Source organism: Anomaloglossus baeobatrachus, chromosome 5 (assembly GCF_048569485.1).
Source record: "Anomaloglossus baeobatrachus isolate aAnoBae1 chromosome 5, aAnoBae1.hap1, whole genome shotgun sequence".
In the NCBI taxonomy this organism is placed as follows: Eukaryota; Metazoa; Chordata; class Amphibia; order Anura; family Aromobatidae; genus Anomaloglossus; species Anomaloglossus baeobatrachus.
The window spans coordinates 324,532,956-324,550,458 of record NC_134357.1 but is presented as its reverse complement, the minus strand read 5'-3'; the positions used below and the strand labels follow the sequence as shown (position 1 = coordinate 324,550,458).

Sequence of the window (17,503 nt, the reverse complement as noted above, 5' to 3'; positions counted from 1 at the left end):
GGGTACATTTACCTGGATGGGGTACATTTACCTGGATGGGGTACATTTACCTGGATGGGGTACATTTACCAGGAATGGGGTACATGCCGGGATGGGGGAACATTTACAAGGATGGGCAATATGTCAGGATGGGGTACATTTACCAGCATGGGGGAACATGCAAGAATGGGTAACATTTACCAGGATGGGGCCATGATGGGGACAAATATACCAGAATGTAGGAAATCTATATCAGGATGGGAGACATGTTTACCAGGAAGTGGCCAGGAAGGGGGACAGAACTACACAATGAAAGGGGAGGGGAGCAACTCGTACGTCTTTATGGGATTTCGAGATGTTCAGACTTTGAAATGTAGATGTGGATTACAGGTGACATCTGAATCCATTCCAGGCTAAAATCTCTGTCTAATATGCTGCAATTTATTTCCAGAAAGATCAATCCAACTGCTGTGTCTGGAAAGGGCAGGGGCTCAGCGTCCATGTGTGGTAAGCATGAGCGTGATGCCCCCTGCTGAAGAGAAGACGGCAAAGGTAAGATTACAATCAATTCTTTATATAATAGGATTAGTTGGCACTTCGGAAAAAAAATTGGGTTTAGGGCTACAGTTTGGGCACTCGGCCTGTAAAAGGTTCGCCATGACTGCTCTAGGCAGTTGGATTGATAAATGATTGTTTACAAATACAGACATACACCCATAGAGCAGAACAATATAAATACAAGGACCAAGGCAGACATCCCTGTGCTGCTTCACCTGTAACTGCGATTTGTCACTTTCTCACCAACCTTTACCTAACCAAGCAACTGTCTGAACAGTCACTTAATACCTAGTCATCCCTCTGGGAAGTGTGTGTGTGTGTGTCCTACCACTGGTGCAGCACAAGAGCTTACAACTTATCCACCTAAACACAGAAAATCCCATAAACCCCCTGAATACCCTTAATTGCTGAAGCCTTACAGAGAAGGCAGATGGTGAAAGTGGGAAGGCGAACCACACAGCTCAGCAACACAGTCCTGGAAATCTTAGAGCAACAGTCACTGCAAATGTGTGGCACTGTTCCTTTCAGGTTTCTAAATATAACTGCAAACTGACACAGCAGAGCCGGCAACTCTTTTTGTGTGTTTATAGTTGGCCTATGTGCGCACTAGAAATGTGAATTTTCTCAAGAAAATTTCTTGAGAAACTTCTGGGAGTGAAAGATTTCCGGACCTCCGGAAAAAATCCGCATGCGGATTTGCCGCGGATTTGCTGCAGATTAGCCGCGGAATAGCCACGAAATTGCCGCGATTTTCCCGTGGGTGGTTCCCTGCGGATTTTTGCAGGCTGTACTGCCGAAATCCGCAGGGTACCTGCGGAAATAATGGACATGTTCATTTTCTCAAGAAATTTTCTCGAGAAATTCTTCTCAAGGAAATTTCTTGAGAAAAATCCGCACAAGTGTGCACAGCTTTTTTTTTTTTTTTTTTTTTTATAGAAATTGCTGGGAAATATCTGCACAAAGATTGCAGACATTTCTCAAGAAATTTCCGCGGCAAATCCGCGGGTAAATCCGCGGGTAAAAAGGTCTAGTGCGCACAGAGCCTAACCAGAACAGTTAGATCAGGGGTCTCAAACTCAGCTGGGATGTTTGGGCCACACATAAAAAAAAAAAATTGAGGGGGGCCACATTCTTTTCAGGACAAAAGTGACATTTTTAATGATTCCATAAGTTTTTTCTATACACCTTTTTGGATCACTTTTTTGAACAGTTTTTTTTTGCTTATTATAACAAACCTGCACTTTTTTGTTAAGTTTTAATATAAAGCCCTTTTAACGGCAAAAAAATTCATGCTTTATTTTGACTTTTTTTTTTTTTTTTACATTTTATCACCTTGTAATATTTCACAATTAGCAGCATATAGTAATCTTAGCCAACATCTTGTAATGTCCCCCATCTGTGTGTAAAATGCTGATCCTTGTAGTAGTGTGCCTGTCCTTGTAGTATTCTGCCTTGTAGTACTGTGCCCATCCTTGTAGTTTTGTGCCCTGTAGTATTCTGCACAGTAGTATTCTGCCCATCCTTTACGCAAAAAAAAATTCTCCACCTTTCCTACTTTTCAAGGCTACTGCCCTTGATCAGTGTTTTCAGCATTTTGGATGCAGCGTGTTTCTGCTGCATCCAAAACGTTGCATTGTACAGTACAAGCATAGTGGATGAGATTTCTAGAAATCTCGTAGCCACTGCATGTGCGGCCTGCAGCAAACCCTGACCTGCGGTGTAGCTTTCAGAGACTGCCGCATGTCAGTTCTTTGCGACTGAGCCACATGCATCCTCCCTAGGGAGGAGACCGCAGCACCCCCAACTCTGATTGTGGGCATGGGCCGCTGCGGCCTCCTGCAGAGGAGACTTGTAGCCCCGCAGGTCAGGACACAGCGTGTCCTGATCATGGGCATGTACCTTACCTGCTTGTTGCAGCCCGTGACTATCGCGGCCCTATGCTGGGGGTCGGCGCCGGCAGGACTTTACTGCAGTTGACTCATTTGCGGTAATGCGCAGAGGAGCGGTTTTCGCTGTACAAAGGGCTGCCGCCTGCCAATCAGATGCAAGGAGGTGATGTCAGAGCGACGTCACCTCCTTGCATCTGATTGGTGGGCGGCAGCCATTGAAACAGCGCAGACAGCTCCTCTGCACGTTACCGCAAATGATTCAACTGTAGTAAAGTCCGGCCAGTGCCGAGCTCTAGCATAGGGCCACGATTGTCAGGGGGTCTGCGGGCCGCAACAAGCAGCCTCAGGGGCCGCTTGTTTGAGACCTCGGAGTTAGATGCTTTAGTACCAAAGCATAGTGTAGCGTGCATGCAGTCTTGGGCCCAGCCTACTGTACCTGGTACGGTGTCCAGCTGCCATAACCAGAGAATTGGAGATCCTCTCAGTGAACAAGTATAGCCAGCAACTGCAGAATGGTGATCTCCGGCACAGGATGCTGCTCATACGCGTCGCGGGCCTTCTTGCTAAACTTCAAAACAAATCTTCTCACAATTCACTTAAGTGGTTTCTGCGTTGGCTCCATTCCGTTACTTACACCTCTAGCTTTCCCTGCAGCTCACACCGCCTCCTCAGCCTTCAAAGTCTGGTAGAGAAGTCCATTGAGACGTTGCTATAGTAACCAGTTGAATGCCGATGCAAAACAGAGGCCTCTTGTGGCTGGTCTGTAACAATGCATATAATAAACAGTAAATAAGCGTTTTGCAGTTCACTGTGGATAAAGGTTACTAATATACTTTCACCCTCTCATACATTTATAGCAATGCCATTGGTTGCTACAATAGATCTCCATTGCAAAATCTCTATAGATTCATATAGTTTTGGCTGTAGATTGGACCAGTTAACTCCTATTGCCAAGTGTTCCTTGTCAAGGTGTCTAACTCTGAGATGAGCTTAGACAAATCCATCCTGGAAGGTCAGAGGCATTAGTAAGTAGGGTTACCTTAGGTTAACAAGCAGTTCTTTCAATTACGAAATAGTCGGTTCTTTTAAAACAAAGCCAGTTTTGCGAAGCCTTATATTTAATGTGATACATGCTGGAAGCTAAAAGCAAATGCCAACTTCTCACCAGATAGCATAAAGGGAAGGGTAATGGGAACACATGTGCTGCCAATAGGTGGTTCTCCACCTAAAAATTAATATGCAATACTAAGTAACAGCATTTACATAGCATCTTTTTCTTAGTAAAAGAAATTGTCTGCTGATTCATATTGTCAGATATTGTAATTGTGCCTAATAAAAGCTGTAGCTTAATTCATGACCTCCTGTTACTTGGTGAAACCTTTTCGGGTCCCAGACTAGTTTAGTTTGGGTTCAGTAGCTGCAGTCATGCCTCCTTGGGTATGATTGATCCTGCATTGCTGTGTCTTAACTCACCTGGAATCCTCTCCTGGTCTAGGCAGTGTTCTCTTCAGGGCATCTGATGGCCTCTAACAATCTTTATCGCAGGAGGTCCCAGTGGTTAGACCCCCAGCTATTGATGGGGGGGGGGGTTGGGAGGTAACCTAACCTTGTGGTAATAGTCCTTTTTAGTGTGTTAGGCTCTTTTGAACACAACTTTCCTTGTGTTGGCTGCTTTGCATAATTGCTCCTATTTACTGTATAGTTATCATATTTACAGCTGATCGATGTGAAATGTCATCTCACATGGGATTCAACATATTTCAAATGAGTGGATCGAGTGCGGGACTAATAATTTGAACATATCTTTCATCATCTGATGTTATCATTCATGGACCTGATGATGATCCCATGTGCTATGAAGATTCCAACTAATATATACTATGGACCATAGAAATCTACAGAACCATGGACTTTTTTTATTTACACTTTAACAAGGATCACAAGGACGTGTTGTCACCGCCCCTTTCTTATGTGATTGTTACCTCATTCTTTCAGGTCACCTGACTTCCCTAACTACCACAACTTGGCACCAGAATTAACAGACCAAGGAAGAAGTGAGAAAAACACCAAATTTTACTATGAAATCTTAAATATTTTATTTTCATTAAATTCATTCAATTAGTATATAAACAAGAGCGACCTGGGGGGGGGGGGGGGCGCATGATTCCAGATACATTACTCAATCATATCTATCCTAAGAATAATAAATGATTGCTAAACATGGCAGAAGTTGACCACACATCACAATGGTCAGGTACAAATTTGCATATCATCTCATCTCAATGGTTTTATGCTGATATAAAAAATATAACGCATGTTATACTATCCAATCCCACTGTTTAATGTGCCTACCCTATTTTTTATATCAGCATAAAACCATTGAGATTGATATGATATGCAACTTTGTTACCTGACCGTTGTGATGCGTGGTCACTTTCTGCTATATTTAGCAATAATTTATTATTCTTAAGATTTGATGATTGAGTAATGTATCTGGAATCATGCGCCCCCCCCCCCCCCAGGTGGCTCTTGTTTATATACTAATTGAATGAATTTAATGAAAATAAAATATTTAAGATTTCATAGTAAATTTGGTGTTTTTCTCACTTCGGTTAATTCCGGTGCCAAGTTGTGGTAGTTAAGTTTGATCGAAGTGTGTACAATTGGACGTTTGTGATTAACACCTGACTTCCCTGTCCACCGCCCCCTGATCATGCTCAGTAGCCAAGTCTGCCTCTTTCATCACCTTGATCGCCGTCACTCCTGGCCGTGGGATATGGGTGACGCATCCCTATTCCCTCGCGTGTACGCCTGGGCCTGACTGCGCTCGCGGTGGTGTTTGGGGGCAGGGCCTCTCGGCGCACGTCACCGTGGGGGCGGTGCACCCGGAAAGTCTGTTAGCAGGCATTATTTAATGCAGCCTTCCTAAGCCTCAGCATTGCCTCTCCCTGATAAAGCTAGAGCCACTGTGACTCGCCGTTTAGGGAAATCTACGTAGGAGGATGGCTTTAGGGCAGGTTGGGTGATATCCCTCTGGGGGAGCTTCTTTGTCCCTGACATTATTTGATTATGGTGATTAGCCTCTAGAGCAGGGGTGGGGAACCTTTTTACTGCCGGGGGCCATTTGGAATTTCCTACTAACCTTTGGGGGCCGCACAACATTATCAACTTGAAAAATTTGGTCAAACGATTGATTAACTCACCCTTACTGTGGAGGCAGGAGCTGCTTCTGTTTGGTGTGACTGTGTGTTCGGTGATATTGATCATCTTGTTTCTCACAGCTGCTTTTCCAGGTTTGTCTCGGTCTGGAGATGCTGGGGGCATATACATCACAGGAGGGGCTGGGGCATATACATCACAGGAGGGGCTGGGGTGCATAAATTACAGGAGACACTGGGAGTACACATCACAGGAGGGGCTGGGGCATATGCATCACAGGAGGGGGCTGGGGCATATACATCAGTAGGGGGGCATGGACAGCCTTGGCTGTGGCACAGACAGCACTAGGTGGCTGCACGGACTGCACTAGGTGGCTGCACGGACTGCACTAGGTGGCTGCACGGACTGCACTAGGTGGCTGCACGGACTGCACTAGGTGGCTGCACGGACTGCACTAGGTGGCTGCACGGACTGCACTAGGTGGCTGCACGGACTGCACTAGGTGGCAGCACGGACTGCACTAGGTGGCAGCACTAGGGAGACACAGAAGTCTGGGGGAGCATAGACATCAACAGGAGGGCACAGACAGCAGTAGCAAGTTCAGAGCACTGGGGGGTACATAGTACTGAGGGGTGGCACACAGCACTGGGGAGCACGGACAGCATAAGGGGGCACAGACAGCACTGACCGTGGCATGGACAGCACTGGTGGCAGCATGGACAGCATTAGGTGGTGCGGACAGCACTGGGGGGGCATAGACCTCACCCAAGGGGTACAGACATTACTAGGGGAGCACACACAGTACTAAGGGGTACACACTGTACTAGGGATGTACTCAACATTAGGGGGTACACACTGCATTAGGGGGTACACACTGCATTAGGGGGTACACACTGCATTGGGGGGTACACACTGCATTGGGGGTACACACTGCATTGGGGGGTACACACTGCATTGGGGGGTACACACTGCATTGGGGGGTACACACTGCATTGGGGGGTACACACTGCATTGGGGGGTACACACTGCATTGGGGGGTACACACTGCATTGGGGGGTACACACTGCATTGGGGGGTACACACAGCACGAGGGAGTACACAGCACTTTGGCGGGGGGGGGGGGTTGGTAGCGATGGGTTGCGTACTCAGTGAGGGGGAGGAGGAGTCACGCAGACAGCAGGTCCGGGAGGCTGGTAAATCTGCTGCAGCTCTTCTGTGACATATCGCAGCGTGCTGCTTACCCCGCCCACCAGAGCAGAGAGCACACTAGCACAGGCCGGGGTTAAGCCTAGAATGTATGGGCTGCAGTCAGGTCCTGGAAGTCAGGATCTGGATAGAGCCCGTACATTCTAGCATCTACCCTCAAGGCATCAGGCAGTGAGATTTAAAGGGCCGGCAGCCGGGAAAAGCGCGGCTGCTGCCAGAGCACAGCGGTCCCTGGGAATGTGCCTGGGGGCCGCATAAAAAGTCGTGACGGGCCGTATACGGCCCGCAGGCCGGAGGTTCCCCACCCCTGCTCTAGAGGCTGGCTCATCTCTAGTAATGAGGCAGAGTTCGGTTCAGGTCGTCGAATGGAGGCCGCGTTAGAGTTCGGTTCGGCGAGCTGTTCGACGAACCTCTCGAACCCCATTGAAAACAATGGGAAGCAATCACAAACACAGAACACATTATAAATGTACACATACAGTTAATAAACATTGCCATAACACTTACAGGTCCCTGCGATGTGTCCTGCACTCTGTCTCCTGCCGCTTTTCCTTCCGATAATCGCTGCGTCCTCCCGGTAGCCAGCACTGATGATAGGACCTATCGTGAAGTCAAAATAGCCATGTGACCAGTCGTGTCTATTATTTCATTGGCTACAGACTGGTCACATGGCTATGATGTCATGCTAGGTCCTGTCAGTGCATCTCTCCGGTACTCTGTGCTAGTTTGAGCATGTCTGTGTACCGGCAAAATGCTCTGGTACATGGTCGACTCCCCGTTCCTGCATGGGGCACTCTTTAGAGTCAGCCACATGCAGGGACTAGCTGTGACAGCTGATAAATAGCGGCATCGGGAATCACGTGTTCGGAGTACCGTTGCTATGATAACCCATCTGTCAGCGGTGACGTCACCGCTTGCAGCCAGCAGACTCTGGTCACATACAGAGTGATTACTGCATGGGAAGCAGCAGCGTCCTCCTCCCATGCAGCGCTGCTGTAGCAGAGCTGCATGGGTTGAAGGAGAAAGAAGCCAGAAGACCATGGATCGTGGAGGGATGAGAGGAATTAATAAGCATAAAGTCTCTAATGTGTCTGTGTATTTATTTCTATTAAAGTGTATTTTCTATGTGGTCTTTTTTTAACCCTTTATTGGAGATTCTTAATGGCCGGGTCAAACTTGCCTGACATTAAGAATCTCTGGCTTAATACTAGCTAGTAAAACAAAGCTAGTATTAACTCATTACCCATCGAGCCACAGTTACCAGGGCAGCTGTAAGAGTTGGATACCGCGCCAGATGGCGCTTCTATGAAAGCGCCATTTTCTGGGGCAGCTGCGGACTGCAATTCACCACAAAGGAGCCCAGAAACCTCGGGCTTAACCTGTGCTGCGGATTTCAAACCCCAGCTGCCTAGTTGTACCTGGCTGGGCACAAAAATGAGGCGAAGCCTACGTCGTGGGTTATTTTTTTTTTTTTTTTGGTTTTTTGGTTTTTTTTGTTTTTTTTAAATTTCATGAAATAAAAAAAAAAGCTTCCCTATATTTTTAGTTCCCAGCCAGGTACAAATAGGCAGCTGGGGGTTGGGGGCAGCCCGTACATGCCTGCTGTACCTGGCTAGCATACAAAAATATGGCGAAGCTCACTTCAATTTTTTTTTGGCAAAAAAAATAAATGCTTCCCTGGATTTTCCATTGCCAGTGAAGGTAACACCAAGCAGTGGGGGTTAGCAGCCAGTATAGCCAGTAGCTGCTTGGATTACCCTTAGCTAGCAATACAAATGGGCTTTCCTGTATTTTGAGTGCCTGACAGCAGTGCTGTAAAAATAAATCTTTAAAAAAAGTAGCGCTCCACGGTATTTTTGATTCTCAGCGCACAAAGCAGACAGCTACGGGTTGCCACCTCTGTTACCTTGGCTGGCAATCAAAATACAGGAAAGCCCATTTTTTTTATTTAAAAAAGTTAAAAAAAAAAAAAAAAAAAAAAAGACGTTGAGTCCACCCACTTTTAATAAGCAGACGGCTGTAGCCTGAAAGCCACAGCTGGCAGCTTTACCGTGGTTGGGGATCCAATGTGGAGGTCACACCAGGCTTTTTTTTTTTTTTTATTTTATAAATATTACAAAAAAAAGTAGGGTCCCCCCCCCCCCCCAAATTGGATCACCATCAAAGGTAAAGCGGACAGATGTGGTCTGGTATTCTCAGGGTGGGAAGGTCCATAGTTATTGGCCCTTCACAGCCTAAAAATAGCAGGCCGCAGGCGCCCCAGAAGTGGCGCATGCACTAGATGCGCCAATCCTGGCGCTTCACCCCAGCTCATCCCGTGCCCTGGTGCAGTGGCAAACTGGGTAATAAATGGGGTTGATACTAGCTGTAAGGTCACCTGACATCAAGCCCAGCAGTTTGTGATGTCATGACGTCTCAGATACCCGACATCACAAACTGTCAGTACTAACAAAACAAATGGACAAAAAAAATATATTTGAAAAAACACTCCCCAAAACATTCCCTCTTTCACCAATTTATTGTAAGGAAAAAAATAAGGGGGTCCCACGACTACTCTGGACCATCTAGAATATGGGGGGACACGCTCAGGGAATGTAACCCCCATTTTCTAGGAGTGCAGACCCTCCATGTGAGGAGTGTGGGTGCAATGAATCTGCACCCACTCTCCCCGGGTCCACAGCAGCAGAGTCCATGTCGTAACTGTTGCTACCAAAGCTGCAATGCCCTGCTCATGAGGTAAGGGCATGCCTAATCAGGAGAACTATTCTACATTTCCAAATCTTGGTATTTGCTGATAGTATTGCTATTCCACCTACTATATATTGGGGATAGGATCTTGGAGATGGAATACCCCTTTAAGTCCAGTTATCCAGCTGAATGAATACTAAACAGAGCTCGCTATTTAGACGTGTTTCTTGTGGCGTATAACGAACGCTCATGTTTGGTAGTCGTTCAGCAGTATAAAATCAAATCACTCCATTTGGAAATGTAGTATAACTCTCCTGATCAACTATGTTCCTTACCTCATGAGCAGGGCATCGCAGTAGCTTACAGATGCATGGTTACCGCCACTCACTGTGTCTGAACACAGGAAGCTGAGCTGACAGCTGCTCTGTGCATGCGGCAGCGTCTATTGTGAAGGAGGGGGCCGCAGGGGATCAACGCTGTACAGGTACCGTGGGACACCGGGGAATACCGGTGGGGTTATAGGGAGTGCCCTGGCAGGGCCTGAGGAGGAGTTTGATTTGTCGCATGTGCCATGACACATGCGACAGAAGAGTAGGGTGAATGCGGCCGGCGCGCTTCTGTGCGCGTGGCCATCTTGGATTTCCGCGAGGGAGTCACGGGGGGGGGGCACTTTGGCGACAGCGGGGGACCGGGGAGGAGATTTATCTCCCATCTGAGATGTTTGTTCATGCCAGATGCGAGAAATAATTTTTTACCGGCGCTGTAATTTACTGTAACGTGATCATCGGTATACGGTGTATACCGGTGATCACATGAGCGGAAAAACCGGCTGAATCATGATCTCCAGGGTCTCAGCTACCCCCTGAAACCCCGGAGATTTTCTGACGCTGGGGGGCGCTATTCACTTATTTCTGCCTGCTGTTTATAAACTGCAGATCAAAATAAGGCTACATTCACACGACTGATCAGTTTTTGCGGTCCGCAAAAAAAGGTCAGTTTTTTTTTTTCACTGGTACATCCGTGTGGCATCAGTTTCTGTTCCGTATACGGTCCGTATGTAATCCGTTTGTCATCCGTGTGCCTTCCGTTTTATTTTGGCGTACTTCAAAAAAACTGAAGGAGGGAATATACATAAATTTACCCAGCATCCATAGCTTCAACCTATATGAGGTGGTCACATCACTCCAGTGCCATTTTCTACTGCTTTTCACAGCGTAGAGCGCTCTGGTGATTTTCTTGTGCTTGTACACTTCATATCAGTCTTTTCTGTCATTATAATGGCAGACACAATGTCCCACTCTCCTGCATTTTGAAATTTTGCACCCTTTGGTTCCTTTCATGTGGCACTAAGGGGTGCTTAGCCTTGTATTTAGCCAAAAAAAAAAAATAAAAAAAAACTGAGGGCACCCCACGCTGTTTTAAATTGAATAAGAAAACCGTGGGGGTCCTCCTAAAATTGGATCACCAGCCAAGGTAAAGCGGACAGCTGGGGTCTGATATTCTCAGACTAGGGAGGTCCATGGTTATTGGACTCTCCTCAGCCTAAAAATAGCAGGCCGCAGCCACCCCAGAAGTGGCGCATCCATTAGATGCGCCAATCCTGGTGCTTCACTCCAGTTCATTCCGTTGTCCTGGTGTGGTGGCAAACTGGGTAATATATGAGGTTAATACCAGATGTGTAATGTCACCTGGCATCAAGCCCTGGGGTTCGTGATGTCAGGTGTCTATCAGATACCCGACATCACCAACCCAGTCAGTAATAAAAAAAACCACATTTTTATTTGAAAAAACACTCACACATTCCCTCATTCACCAATTTATTAGAAAGAAAAACAAATCCAGGTCTGGTGTAATCCAAGGGGGTCCCACGACGATCCATACCATAGTCAATGTCCCAGTCAATGAAGAGCAGAATGTTCCATATTGACTGGGAGAGCAGTGCAGTGACCTGAGCTAACATCAATGTCAGCCCAGGTCACTGCAGGGCAAGAGGAGTGCTGCTGTCAGGATAGCAAGGTACATTACCTGCGGTGATCGCTGCACTCCTGATAGAGCTGTCACTGAGTTCAATGACCGCTGCCTTCACAAAGTATCGCGGGAGCCTGTGACGTCACCACTAGTGAGTCTCTGGTCAGCAGCTTGAGGAGATGACAAGCGGCGGCCATAGAGGACAGTGACAGCGCTGACGTCAGGAGGGCAGGACGTCGTCATCGCAGGTACGGCTAGGTTCACATTTCCGTTATTCCAGACACAGGCCTGACCTCAACTCTCCTTAAACTCTACAAACTGACTGCTGAACTCTACTCTTTCCCGGCTGTCTGAGACTCCTCGGTGGGCGTAGGCAACCACCCGGCTCCGCCCCCTGATGTGTCCAAGCACCGAGTGGCTAGGGTTTAAATTGTTTGGCTGCTGTCATCTTGTTGGGGGACTAGTGTAATGCGGTGCCCTATCTGTGACTACGTGGCTGGCCAGGGCGTCACAAATCCTCTCCTGGTCTAGGCAGTTTGTTCTCTTCACGGCATCTGTTCCCCTGTAACAATCTCTATTGCAGGAGGTCCCAGTGGTTAGACCCCCAGCTATAGATGGGGAGGATAACCTAACCTTGTGGTAATAGTCCTTTTTAGTGTTTTAGGCTCTATGGAACTTCATTTAACGAGATGGTGTGGTGATTGTGCCACATTCAATTGTAATTGGTTGAAAAAAAGGTATATTTTCATACTACTTCTTGATTTAGCTTAAACATGTCTAAAGATGGATCAAATTCTCATCCAACATGAGCCACTGGGATCCATTTGATTTACAATCTAATACTAAGTAGTCTGAATATAGGTTTTAGTAAATTTGTCCAATGGTTTCTATGAAGAGACAGTCTAGAATGCAGACAGTGTTGTCCAGTGATACATATATTTAACCTGGATTCAAATACAGACATCCAGATATTGCAGGTGCACTAAAATGTTTTCAGGTTTCTTAAGATAGTCCTCTTACACAGGGCAGCTCTATATTAATTACTGTGAGGTCTTTAATTTAATATGTTCTCCGATTTTAACCCAGGTGACGCAGTGTACATGGAAAACGAAGCCGAGAAGAAAGAATATGTTCTGAATGAAACCGGGATCATTTTTTTCGGAAGTGCCAGCACTATAAGAACAAGACCTTGGGATTTTGCACAGGTAAAGGCCACCACATTTTAGACTACCAGGTTTGTAACTTAAATGGAACTGTGACTATATAAAAGTATACAGTGACAATGTAGAGTACTTATAATGCTGCATTTGGTCCTTGTTACGTTTGTAGGCATATGGAATATACAGTACATTCATACTTCATCCTGCATCGCTGGTATAGTTTAGCAAACCCAACATGTAGATTTAATTAGTCAGACCATATGTGGCTATACACATTATGCAAAAGAAAGTTATTGCCGAAAAGCAGGGTCTTGGAGTCTGAGACAAAGTAGAGCAAAAAAAAAACAACCCCCCCCCCCCCATACAATCAGGGTAAAATGACATACTGGTGTCCGGGTGCATGGCCGTGGGCCAGGAAGAGGAAGTGATGTAAGCTCAACGCATCCCTGTTGTCATGGAAGCTGAATGCCCAAAATGTTGTCAATACACAGGTGCAGGCCGTTACAATGGGAGCAAACACTGCAGAAACATTGTGCGCGCTGACGGTCAGTGCACAGCCAGTAATCATAGATATTGTACAACAAAGGATGTAGTATAGCAGTGCGCAGCATAGAAAAGCCCAAGATAGATGAAGCCAATACAAATAAGAGGATGGAGTGGTTATAATACCTACTGTGGATGTTGGAGAAGATATATGCAGTAGCATTGAGGTTAGATATTCACTCAACAGAGAAGTATAGATTAGCAGTAAAAAAAGAGGCAGGAACTGTCCTAATATAAAGGATGAGTGAATTGCAAAGTCAACATCTATGTGCACAGATCGTTGAGCACCAAAGGCCAGAAGAAAGCCATGTTGTTGGCCGTAACATGCTGGGCAATCAGGTGGAAGTGTTGGAGGATGATGACAGTTGCCCTCAGGTCAGCCTGAAACCTCCATTCCCAAAGATGTTGACCTTCAGGAATTTGAAGACGACCAGGTCGATGAGGTGACTGATCCAACATAGATGGGTATCATGGATTGCGAGAGCAGTAGTGCAGAAGAGCATGTGCCCATAGTCCGCAAAAGGCTATAAGAGATAGGGTTTCGACCACTGCCAGAGGTCCATCAACTGTGCACATGACACCACCACCTGTGGCATCTAAGAGACCAAGGGTCCGTGCTGTTTGTGTGGGAGTTTTTTTTCCCAAGAGTCCTTCGGACCAAACGGTTGCCATTTGTCAAATCTGTCAGACCAAGCTTAGCAGAGGCAGAAATACTTCCAGCTTGGGCACCTCCACCTTGAGAAACCATGTTAGCCAAGCACACCACTAGGTGGTTGAAAGCTCTAGGTGAAACACTATTTTCCAGACTCAAAACTTTGCCACTTCTTCTGGGCTGCCTGCTTCCCAAACTGGTGTGCAAGAAGGTGGCACTGATGCCTCCTTCTCCCAACATTATTTTGGCCAAACTCAATCAACGCTCACATCCGCTTCGGTGTCCCAGCATTCCGTTCAGTTGTCCATAACACAGACCTTCAAAAAGAAGTGAAGATGCCCTGTTACGCACTTAAGGGCAGAAACCATAACTGCACACATTGCACGATTGATAGCCCTTGAGATGTTGCCATATCTGCTTGTGGGAACAGAGGCTTTCCACGACCTTTTGGCAGAGTTAGAACATTGTTACTCTGTGCCTAGCCACCACTATTTTATGTTGTACCGTCCCCGCACTCCACAATAACGTATCCGTAAACGTCAAATGGGCTCTCACCAACGCCATAAGCCATAACAGGGAAGGTGCACTTAACCACAGACACATGGACAAGCGGAAGTGGACATGGACCCTACAGCTCACTGACTGCACACTGGGTGAACCTGGTGGCGGCTGGTACAGAGTCTGAGCCGGCAACATCCCATATAATTCCCACACCCAGAATAGCGGGCCCCACTTCAATCACAGTTTCAGTAGCCGCCTACACAGCAACAAGTCCCTCCTCCTACTCTTCATCTGGCTCCTGTGCATCCTCCTCAATTAGCGCTCATTTCCGCAAGTCATCTCCCTTTTGCTAGCCTGGCAGTGCTGCAGCAGCGCTTACATTTGCCTCGTCTTGCACTAATGTGACCTCCCTACAAGGTGGAATTCAACCTATCATATGTTGGCCAGGATCCATGAGCAGTAGAGGACAGTATCCCAATTCCAGCTGGAACATGCCCATCAGATGCAGCTGCCAGACATAAGTACTGCAGAGTGGGTGTGGATTGCAGACATTTGTCAGGTCCTAGAGAATTTTGATTACTGTACCAACATTGTGAGCAGTGATGCTGTTATCAACATTACCATTCCACTGATTTGTTTATTGAAATGCTCTCTGGATGGTCTGACTGACCAAAGTATTAATGCACCCGAGGTGTCTGTGGATCCAGACTTCACAATGGTTGCTAGTAATCCGCACAACCTCTGCCAACAGGCTCAGGCCACTTTTGGTCAGAATCATGAGGATGATGAACAGGAATGCTTTGAAGTTGGTAACCAAGGGATTGACAACCCAATCTTCAGGGCTGTCCAGCAGGGATTGCCTGAGGAGGAACAGGAGGAGGAGAGAGAAACTGAGGAGGATTAGGGAGACAGGATTTATTCTTAACCATGACACCCAAAGGAATCCAGTTTGGAGTTTGGGACACATTGTCACACTGCCTCTCATGACTGTCGGCTAGTCCACATTTTGGCAGACAACAAATACTGGTTATGTACCTTCCTTGACCCACGCTACAAAGACAAATTCACTTCGCTACTTGTCGTGACAAATAAGGATTGCACTACGGAAACATTAGAGGCCTGTAGTGGAGCAGTTGATGAAACTATTACCCTCAGATCATGCTGGCGTCAGAGGTAGCACATCATCTCACGCAACACTATTACAAGAGGGCTGCGCATAGTAGGAGCAACACAGGCACTAATGTGCCAAACCTGGTCCATTTTCCACAAACCATCAACTCTGAACCAGATCTCGGTACGGGGAACTATGACAAGGAGGGAACAGTTAAGGAAGATGGTGAGGGACTATGTAGGTGACCATATCTGCGTGCTTTCAGAGTCTACTGTTCCCTTTTAACTATTGGGTTTCCAAGCTCAACACTTGGCCAGACGTCGCCTTATACGCTTTGGAAGTGCCAGCTTGCCCTGCTGTGAGTGTGTTGTCTGATCGTGTTTTCAGCTCAGTGGGTTCAATAATAACAGATCCTCACACACAACTATCCACGGAAGGTGCAGACAGTTTGACGATTATCAAAATGAACCATAGATTGCCCCAGAGTATCTCAGGCCGCCTGTTAACAATACCAAATAATAAGTGTAGCCCCAAAATTTGGATTTCTTAAGTTCAAATAAGTTCCATTGTTTCTCATTCAAGACTATTTTGCCTTCTATCATCTGAGACCGCATGACTAATCTAACTTGTGATGCTGCTGCGTTGTAATTGTTTGGCCCAATCACCCAGGGCAATATTTTTCAAGCATTTGAACATTATGCACTGGCACAACCACTGTGGAGGCTACTCTGTCTATAACAATTGGTCAGGCAGTCTCTATTTGTGTTCTTTATTGATGGTGTACTTTATGGTGTTACACATGGCCCCTGCGGAATCAGAATTTTTTTTTAGCTCCTTGGCATGTTATGCCCTGTGTATCCTACCAATTTTTAAAAAAAAAGCTGTTGAGAGCTATTGGGAGTACCTTTTGATGCTGTGCTCCATGGTGTTTGAACCATTCCCCACTGGGGAAACTGAATTTTTTTTTTAAATCCTCAGTGTTAGCTAGTGGAATAAAGCCTGAGTTCCAGAGTGAAACAACTGCCACTTCCACGGTGCTGCATGCTTAACAAACTGCGGTCAATGAAGCAGGCGATGATGCCTTTTGGTCAGATGCAATAATCATCGACATCAACTTTGATGTCCCAGCGTGGCATTCATTTGTCCATAAAACATACATTACTGAATAATTTGAATAGAGGGCCACTTTAGCTGGTGGTGTTGGTTGAGGAGGAGGGCAAGGCCAACACCCAAATGGCCATATTGGCAATAGCATTGAAAGTGTTATGGAGTACGTATTCCAACTTTCACACTAATGATATAGGGGACGCAGAAAACTACAAATGACTGCCATCCCTCCCCAATGTATGTTACAGGGCCCACTTGAGAGCCCTAAGTCTGAGATTTGAGGACAGCCAGTGGCCCTTCCTACATTTGAGTAGAGGGCCACTGGAGCCGGTGGTGCTGGTGGAGGAGGGCAAGGTCAACATCCAAACGAGCACTTTGTAGCTGACCTTTTTAAAGTGCTGTCAAATATGTCCCAAAAAAGGTGAGACACACCAATATAATCTAGAAGTTACAGCCCTTTCTAATAAAAAAGGAAAAATGTAAAAACTAAACGCATGAACATATGCTAAAGTGTTTTTGGTTTTTTTTTGTTTGGAGGTCGGGGCTTGATTTGACGTTTTAAATACAGTGATTAGACACTAGAAACTGTTTCTTAGCAATTTCTCGTCTTTTACTTTTTGTTTGAGAGCTGTTCTGGCGACTACGTAAACGCAGCGTTCTTCTCTGACCACATTATTCCGAGACACCCGAAATGCATGCAGGCACCTTCTACAGACTGTGCCCATACTGTTTCAGCCTTTCCCCATCCATTTCAGCCTTTTCCTCAGTCACCACAGGTCACCGTTGGGTCCAACATAAAAGTATTCTGGTTTCCCATAGACTTACATTGGGTGTCAAATAATCGCAAATAGTCAAATAGTGGCTAGGTACTTGCCGGATATTCGTCGAAGTGAATATTTGGGTATTCGATCATCCCTAGTAATGATGCTAATGAGCAGGTGCAGTGAATGTGATGAGGCTAATGAGTGGGTAAGTAAGAAGG

The 17,503-nt window shown here is 46.3% G+C and overlaps 1 protein-coding gene across 3 annotated transcripts in view; it reads left to right on the top strand.

Moving 5' to 3' along the window:
- LOC142311399 (protein-glutamine gamma-glutamyltransferase E-like) overlaps positions 1-17,503 on the top strand; it is a 70,102-nt gene that overhangs the window by 19,065 nt on the left and 33,534 nt on the right. For all 3 annotated transcript variants that reach the window (XM_075349785.1, XM_075349784.1, XM_075349786.1), the window contains one exon: positions 12,534-12,652. In XM_075349785.1, the coding sequence (XP_075205900.1) occupies positions 12,534-12,652 (119 nt within the window). The remainder of the gene's footprint in view (positions 1-12,533; positions 12,653-17,503) is intronic.